The sequence below is a fragment of the Anarrhichthys ocellatus genome, unplaced genomic scaffold, assembly GCF_004355925.1.
Source record: "Anarrhichthys ocellatus isolate YVR2014 unplaced genomic scaffold, GSC_Weel_1.0 scaffold8, whole genome shotgun sequence".
Classification (NCBI taxonomy): Eukaryota; Metazoa; Chordata; class Actinopteri; order Perciformes; family Anarhichadidae; genus Anarrhichthys; species Anarrhichthys ocellatus.
The window spans coordinates 981,854-991,234 of NW_022280038.1; the positions used below are offsets into that span (position 1 = coordinate 981,854).

The following is a 9,381-nucleotide window of genomic DNA, read 5'->3' on the forward strand; positions in this document are numbered from 1 at the left end:
TCTCTCTCTCTCTCTCTCTCTCTCTCTCTCTCTCTCTCTCTCTCTCGTGTGTGTGTGTGTGAGAAATTGGATGAGGTGAAAAAGTGTGTTGATCAAGTTTTTCTTCTGCGTGTGTCTGCCTGCCTGCCTATTTTCATTCTGTCTCTCTATCTGTGACAACCCCCGCCCCCCTCTTTTTTTTTTTTTTTTTTTTTCTCTTTTTCAGCTTTGTAATTGGAGTGATTAATGGAGGGAGGGGTGGTCTTGCCTAAAGGCTTGTTTTTCAGTGGCCTGTTTAGAGGTGCTGGGGCCAGGGCAGGTACCAACACGTTCTCCCCCCTGGACGTTTAGCCCCCTTCGTCCCGGCCACTTTGTCTGTTTCCCCCCCCCCAATATCCCGACATCTGCTCCAGCCACAAATGTGGCCGCACACTTGGCGGCAGGCGTCCCCCCGGGGTCCTGTTCTCCGCTGCCGGGCCTGCTCTCATGCGATATGTGACCCTTTTTTTTTTATGCTCCATAGTAATTCTTAATGAGAGCAGAGAATCTGCGGTAGATCTGTTTGTAAGCAGGACCTCTGCCATATGTCTCCCGAGTGGCAGTGAGATTTACTTCCCTCTCGTCGCACATGGAATTATGATTAGCCGGAGCCCTTTGTTGGCAGTAGCGCATGGGCAGCTCACCATGAGATCTCTTACACTAGTTAGCAGATAAAGGATGCCATCCGCTCAGCTCCCGCCCCTCACCCACTAACTCCTCCCCACATCGAGAGCCACTATAAATGATCCACGGAGTCCCGCTGTGGGATCAAGCCCCCAATTATTTGATTTGGATTAGAGATTGCTGCCCCCCCGCAATGCTTGTTTTTGCAGGCATGCTGAGAGGAATCAGATTTGCTTTCTCTGGAAGACTAAATGCATCTTGTTGTCGAGGAGATTAGGCCTTGTTTATATGTTTATATATATATATATATATATATATATATATACAAAACGGATACATTTTAAAGATGTCTTTACGTCTATCTCGGGTCGCTACATTTTTGTCATATTTTAGAGACAAATTAATTTCTTGTCGAGTCAAATGTGCAAAAATAAGCACGTTTAACTACCCAGCATGTGCGTAACTTATTTTCTAGCTTCTCGGCATTCATCACTATTGTTGGCAGCGATCCAGATTTCTGTCCTTGATTGTGATTAAATTACTGCCGCTGTGTCTGTTTAAGAGATTTCCCCTGCTGAACTGTTTTGACAGGCAGCAATTTGGCTAAAAAAGATTAGTCCGGGAATGAGATGTTAAGAGTACCTGTGGGATGAGAGGGGCTCTGCTGTTATTGTGAGGTCCTGTTACTGGTGTACAGGAATGTTGGTGATTTTCACTAGGCACCCTCCCTCCCTCCCTGTGTCTGTATTCTGGCAGAGCTCGCGCTAAGCGCACAGTGACATATTGTTACCCTTGATTTACCAGCTGCGGTTGCTATAGGGATTTTGCTTGTATGTGCATGTATTTAGTTTTTTTTATTGAGCATGGGAGTGGCTGTTTACACCCCCCTCTTAGATAGCTTGTTTAGGGTTTAACCATGGAAACCTTCACTGTGTTAGTCAAAGTTGGGGTGTCTCGTTGGAGGTGAAGGGGTTAAGTCACCCTGGTAGCTGTGATCCTGCCCTCATCTCGGTTTCCCCGGCGTGGCGGTAGATGACTGAGGATGATGAGTATTGACGTGTGCTGTGAGATTGCGTCCGGAGGGGGCTGGGGACTTCCCTGTGTTTGCACATCCAGGGCTATTGATTTGCCTCCTGTTCAATGGCTGTGGGCCAGGGGGACTTGAACTGCAGCGGGGAGCTGTGTAGGAGTGGGAACACAGAGAGCCATGACAGTAGCTCAGAGAGGGAAGACGGGGGTTAGGGGTATGGCTCAGGGACTAACGGGGCTTTAATATGGCACGTGCCCCTCTTCATTAGGCCTTGTTTAGTCTGCAGGGTTCAACTGGCGGGCCGCAAAACAACAACTGTTTTCAGGTCTGCTCCACATTTCAGATGAGGCATTGTGTCACTTTTCTTTTTTTTTTTTTTCTTTTTTTTTTTTTTTTTTCTGTGATCCCACAGGTCAGAGTCACCCAGTCTATTTATATAGTATCAAGTATGCAATTGGCTGTGGACTTTGGCTGCACCATATATCGTTTCTGCATAGACATTGCGATGTGAACATTTGCAACTTTTTTGCTGCTTGATACAGAAGGAAAACTCGTGCAGTTCTCGTTTCCACGACTCATCCGGTGTTTCACGTTAATTACCTGCAGCCTTGGTAGACCCGCAATATTTTTACACTTGCATGTTGGATTCAACCTCAGCAGGTCAGAAGCGGCCACTCGGTGTGGGAGGAGCCTCTCCCTGGTGCTGGCTGGTCCTCGCCGGGCACCTTTTCCTCCGTGGCAGTGCGCCGTGACCGCCTCTAGTAGGTTCGGCGTGGAAATCCCCGGGGTGAAAGTTGAATATTTCCTAAGCTCAGCGGCTGCTATTTGAGCCCACTCAACCTCCTACTGGAAGAGTGAAGGCAAATCACATGACGCTGTTATTAAGAACGAGCCTCTTCATCTAATAACAGCTCCACTATCAAATTGGAGAAGTGCTGTCAACATCCTGAGCAATCAATGTCATCCATCCCCCACTCCCCAAGCAGCAGCCATTAACCCTTCTTGTTCCGGCATGCCTGGCCTCACTAAAATGGTGGCTCTACTCCAGACATCTTTCTATAATGGCTGCGTAGAATTACCCCCGAGCCATGTATCGACATTCAAATGGGAGTGTGTTTTTGTCGTTTATCCGGGGCAGATGGAGGGATGCAAAGAATGTCAACTTGTTGCAAACGGAGGGTTGCCCACTGTGCTGTACGACAATGAATGCACCATTCAGATGTATGCATTTAACAACTGTGGTGCACTCAAAATGTTTTTTTTTTAAATTTTTTATTTTTTTAGGCAAAGCAGCCAAATCTTCTGAAATAATGACACGGATTTTTTAAGGATGTAAAACTGCACTAATTAATTTATTGTCAGCGCTAGAAGAACAGTGGAGGGTGATGACCCATTTTTGAAAAACTCTACAGAAGAATACCAAATGAAAACGTGAGTATAAACGCCCCTCCACCCACCTCTGCGATGACAAGCTATATATATATATCCATCCATATAGCTTCATAATGTGATTAGGCCACCCACTGCCTGGCCAGTAAACCTGGGGGTGGGAGAGGGAGAGAGAGAGAGAGAGAGAACACGGGCTGCTTAAATACATGAAGGCTTCTGTTCAGCACTAGCATATGGTGGCAATGCATATATAGATATATACATAGACACACATGTTTAATTCTCTATTTGATTGATTTATTTATGTATCATTTCATTTGACCTAACTGAATTGTAGTTTGGATAAATATACTCTCAAATAACTGCCTATAAGTCAGGTTAAATGTAAAGAAAAAAAGATGTAAAGAAAACGCATACATTTACCTAAAGATACATGCTTAAAACACTTAGTTTTTAAACTATTCTTAATTATATAAGCCCCTGCTTTTATGCCCCTGTCATGACTGTAGGTGGGTGGGGTGTGGGAACTTCTCTCTTTAAAGAAGTCATTTCTGGGTGGAGTGCTGGATGTGATGAGGGGGCTGAGGCGACTGATCATAAGGAGTGGTCCCAAAACATCAGTATCCACTCCTAACTTGACAAAAACGCAACATAGTGTTAACATTCCTCAGCTGACCAAGGTCCCAATTCAAGAGCCAACATGTCTATTCATGGTTAACGTCTTCCATGTTTCAATTACTGTGCTTTTTTTTTTTTTTTTTCTTTGTTGAAGCGGCCGGTGAAGCAGACTTTTTCTGTGGATGCAACTAAACAGAATTACACTTCTAGACCCAAACACAAGGAATCATTCAAAGGTAGTTTTAAGACCCCAAAGTGTAAAATCAACAGCAGCCACATGGTGCACACGTGTGTTTGTTGCAGACGCCTGCTTGGTTGTTGTAAGTTTCTTTAAGTCTTCTGGTTAGTATAATAACCAACTTTTAAAAGCTTGTCCCTGTTTCATACTTTAGCCATTCTTATTTAGCATTACAATAGTTTGGTTTTTATCTTTACCGCCATCGATCCTTTTCATCATGTTGGCCATTCAGCCTGAGCTTGCCCTCTGCAGTAGTCAGTCATCTGTCTGTTGGAGCAGACTTGGATGGGACATTCAAGATTATGCTTTAGTGAAACAATTTGATTCAGTGGAACCATTGTGATTTTCAAATTTGTAATGCATACAACTTATGGATATCAAGATAATGTGCTGTTAATTATCACATTATTATATTTTATCTTCGTCTCCCACCTTTATCTACAAAACACCAACATTTTAAAGTAACAAATCCGATTTGCTGTAATAACTGAACTGGAGTACTTTTTGTTGTGAACTAGGATTAAAGATTTGGCTCCATGAAGAAAAGTATGGCGACTGAAAATCAATAAAATATGCGATCAGGACATTGGCATTTATGCTTTTCTAGTCGCTGATCTCTAATAAGGTTGCATTGTGTTTAAATTGACAGAAGAGCTAGTAGGGTTAGCAGCACCGCTCAGTTATCTTATGATGCGTTCAGGCTCTGTTCAGTGAAAATGAGTATTGGGCGAAGGTAAATTATAACGTGATCATGATGTGTTCACATGTAATCTCATAAATTGTAGTGTTGGTGAGAAAGTTAAATAAATCCAGTTGTTTGTAGGAGATGTTTTCACAACAACATAAATCCATATTAGAGATGAATTGTGAGCCGTTTACGCAACTTATAATACATCATTAAAACTACTAATGATGAGATTTGTTTTGATCTATTAAAATACAATCTTTTATTTCCTAATCATTTAAATTGTGTTTGAAGAACAAAACCCACTACAGATGACTATAACAAAGTAAAAGGATAACATTTAGAACTTTTGATGGTTTACTGACTTCAGAGCGGTTAAAATGATTTGTACCACTAATGATCAGTGATCAAGATCTGTCCAGCATTCCTCTAAATCTGTGTAAAATCTGTGCTTATTTCATTCATTTGAAAATGGGGCAGAACAGATACTGTTGGAGCAGGAAGCCTGACACCGACTGGACGGTGGTGTTCTGTCCCTTTTTTAGACCTGTTGTTGTCGCTTGATGTCGGGAACACCTTGACCCCTCCGCTCCCATAACACAGTGTCCCTCATGGACGCCTTAGTGTGTACGTGTGTATATATCATGTGGTTTGGATGTAAACATGTTTGTGTTCACCTAACTAATCAAAGGCCAGTAACCCAGCAGCCATTGGCTGTTGTTTTGTAGTTTACATCTGACTGGTGAGCTGGGAGTGAATTCTATTGTTGGAAGGCAACGCTCATAGTATTTTACTCTGGATAAGAACCAGAGATGTCTGTTAAATTCAGGCATGTTTTAGACATTATAAATTACTAAACACAGTTAAGTTAGGACACACTGATAGTTATATTATGTGTACACACACAGGTCATACTGTTGCAAGTATTATCCAGAAGTACCATTTGATTTTTAAGATTTGTTTTTATTTTTTCAGCCGAGACGGTCTCTCTCACACACACACACACACACACACACACAGACACAGGTTTATGTAAAACTGGAATTGATATTCTGTACTGGAATTGCATGCTGACAAGCAGAATGATGATGTTTCCCATGAAGCTTTATGGCTCCCTGTTTGGTTAATGCGACTAAGATTACACATAAAGTCGACCTCTGGGCCACTGAATGGGGAACATCCAGCATGTATAAAAGCTGCAGAAAGCAAAGTTGTTGTTTTTTTTTTCATGCACGAGCAAGCACGTGAGGTTATACATGGCTGCAATCTGAACTATCTGCTGTTATAATCATTTATAATGGTTAAAGTTTAACAGAGGCGGTCAGATTGTGTGCAAAGGTCCATAAGGCCTCCAAATGTACCACACGGTATATTTACCTTGACATGGCGATCCCGTTGTAATCTCTGACATACTATAGATAATGTAAGATGACAGCGAATTGCATTTTTGATGATGAATGAGCCGCGTTTGTCCACTCATTTTCAGCACAAGATATTTGCCGAAGTGACGAAATAATGGCTTATTTTGAAAATGTATAGAACTCTCACTTTTGAGGGGATAGCGATCTCCTGGTATGTCTTTGAACATTTGACCATTGGACTTCAAATATTAGTTTTTCCCTCCTCGAAATGAAGCATTCGTGAACTAAACTCATCGGGAAAATACCATTATTGACGGTTAACAATGTTGATTAAGCGAATTTCCACCCCAATAAAGCTGAGACTTTTTAGTTTTAACGTGTAAGAGAGGGTGTCCTCAGTAGTAGGTACATAATTTAGTAACAAAAGCCTTGGTGCGTTTAACCCTACCCTGAAACGTCTCTTTTTCAGTGGGTTTGCAAGTTGATTGCTGAGTATTTGTTTAGGGAGCGTGAATGCTGACAACCGTTACACGTACAGAGAGTGAGAGGGTGAAAATGACTTGCTCTCAGGGGCCTTGACAACCTTTGCCCTCCCGGCTCTCGTTTCAGGCCTTGTAATTGCCACTGACCAATGGGCTCCCGTTTGAAACTGGACCCCGGGCTGCAGCTATTAACGTCCCCCTCCGAACGGATCTTGTTTTGATTCCCGACGCTTTTATAGGTTTTGTCTTTAGGAGACATTCCTGGTCGGCACATACCGTGCACCCCTTTCTGCCCCTATTTTCCTTCCTTCCCGTCTTGTGGGGCCATTGCCCGCCCCCCCCTGCACTCACAAACACACTTGCAGAGGCTGATTGTGTGTGTGTGTGTGTGTGTGTGTGTGTGTGTGTGTGTGTGTGTGTGTGTGTGTGCGCGCTAGAGCTAGAGCTACTGACCAGCCCGCCCTCCCTTGGCCCCTCCTGACAGCCAGCTACACTCCATGAACTTGGCTACCCGTCACAGCTGCGTTAAGATTGAAGGATGGGGGGCCCTTGTATCCAGCTGGGTCGGAAGACATGGGTGGGGGCAGGGCAGGCCCAGATGCAGATGGTTTAGGTCAAATGGAGATGTTTGAGGATGAAGGGGGAGGGGGACACAGGGGCTCAGGGGCTCAATAACTCCAGAGGTTACTCCTCCAACCCCTGGAAAAATGCGCTCTTGGAGTTTGAGTATGTACTGGTTTTCATGTGTTTGTGTTGCAGGATGTTGGTAGTTGTTCTAATTAGCTTGGAGTTTGCGCTTATTTTTTTGCCAGACATGAACGTTTTCACCTACAGTCGTTGTCAACCCAATAGAATCTTTGTCAGAAATCAAATCAACACACCAGACAAAAAATGTTGGAGGTCCAAGTCCATTCTTAAGAATTAAAAATGTGCAACTTCATTAGTGGACTACATTAGTGGACTACATTAATGGTGGTACCAGGCAAAGTCCCCCCCTTCAGTTCCAGCCAGGGACCTTAATTGCAGGACAAACGTGTATCCCCCCCTCTCCCCATCATGTTTTCTGTCCTTATCTCTGTTGTTGCACTTTAATTAAGGTAAAACACCAAAAGAATAACAATAGATGACCACTACAGTCTGTAATCTGTACTCTTACACTCTAGGGGTTTGTTTACTGACCCTATCTGTGTTTTCTCTCTGGTTTGTTGTAGAACGGCAGCGCAGGCTGGGCGGATGAGGCTGACAGTAGCAGAGGAAGAGGAGAGGCCTCCAGAGACTTTGCTAAGGTAAGCGGTTGGAGACCATGATCACCAAAAGCCTCGACACCACTTAATTAACCACATTCGTTCTTATAGATATCGAATTAGTGGAAATTGTGAATAAGTGAACCTTTTTGAAACATTCTCTAAACACAGAGCTATACATTTATCCCCACGGCATGGTTTCATGTTTCCTCACCTCTTGTATTAAATGTTGCAAACCACAGAGATAACAGCTAACGGTCAGCTGGCCGGTGTCATGCATGTAGTATGTTTTGTGCCTATGTTAGAGGAAGCACAGCATTTGCACTGCAAAGAACATTGCAAAGACGAACAAAACAGGCGAGCCAACACTTTCCACTGCCGATAGAATTAAACATTGCAAATAGAGAATATGTCGGCTTGTGGTGTTGTTATCAATTGATCATGCTGACCACAAGAGCCAACAGTGCCAGACACGCAGCAGGAACTGCAGGGGACTGTTGGCGACATGCAGTGGTCAACTGACAAGTCAACGCACCGTGGCTCTAATGAGCTTCTGTTTCCTCTTTCAGTTGTATGAATTGGACAATGACCCTAAAAGGAAGGAGTTTTTGGATGACCTCTTCACCTTCATGCAGAAAAGAGGTAAGAGCACCCCTGAGAAATCCACATTATATTAAGAAGCATCTGCCTCTTTTTAGTTTGGGCACATACTAAGGCATACACCTAATACTTAGAGAATTCATTGGAATCTCATGTAAATCTTCACTCAACCTCCAATTATTAAGTACCTTTTCTACATGTTACACTTTGGTGAAAATGGGGTTGTTGTTGTTGTTGTTGAAGTGTACTTTGTTAATGGCTTCCTGATCAGAAACGTCTGGGTTTAGCTCCATGGTTTCAGGCTTTATATCCATGTATATTAATATACATTTCAATTGAAAAAAACTCATATGTTTTTGTAGCAAGGCATGATATCTATAGGGTTGTTAAGAGTTGCCACAAATGTGAAATTGGTTAGAGTTCATTTCCCTCCGTCTCCCTATGTGAAAAAAGCAAATACCACACAACTTCCATTTCTAAAGAGTCATTTCCTGTCTTGGTGTGAGGCGGGGTTGCTACAACCGGTTTATTTGGTCGAGTCCATACAAACCGAGCAAGGATAAAGATATAAAATTAGTTTTCTTTGTGGCTTTGTTCTAAATGTATTGGCTTGTCCCATAGTTGTCAAGTGTGCTATGTCACCGATCAACTTAAAAAAAAAAGAAACGTGCTCTAACTCTCACTGGCTAAGAAAATCCTCTGCTAATTCCCCTCCCCAGAGTAAAGCCTGTCAGGGGTCAGCAGGTGAGATCTTTCCCGGTTGATCCGGTGCTACTGCAATATCAGAGCCAAGAGGATCTGGCACCGGCCTAACTTAATTAGTTTGCCAACAGCCGGGGAGGCTCAGCTGACCGCGTGCTGCTTTGACACTGCCTACAAAACCCTTATGACCAGGGCAGCTAATGCACTTAGGTTGATATCAGACAAATCTGTTGCCAAACAAGTTGCATGTCTTGAGCAATACCTCCCAAGGTGAATCACAATGTTATTACAGTGGCGCATACTTTCCATTATGTTTTGGCAGTGCTTGTGATGGGTGATGATGGTGTGTGTGTGTGTGTGTGTGTGTGTGTGTGTGTGTGTGTGTGTGTG

The 9,381-nt window shown here is 43.2% G+C and overlaps 1 protein-coding gene across 2 annotated transcripts in view; it reads left to right on the forward strand.

Annotated features, from left to right (window-relative positions):
- LOC116384007 (AT-rich interactive domain-containing protein 3B) overlaps positions 1–9,381 on the forward strand; it is a 52,236-nt gene that overhangs the window by 15,941 nt on the left and 26,914 nt on the right. For both annotated transcript variants that reach the window (XM_031848257.1, XM_031848258.1), the window contains exons 3-4: positions 7,657–7,731; positions 8,259–8,331. In XM_031848257.1, coding sequence (XP_031704117.1) covers positions 7,657–7,731; positions 8,259–8,331 — 148 coding nt within the window. The remainder of the gene's footprint in view (positions 1–7,656; positions 7,732–8,258; positions 8,332–9,381) is intronic.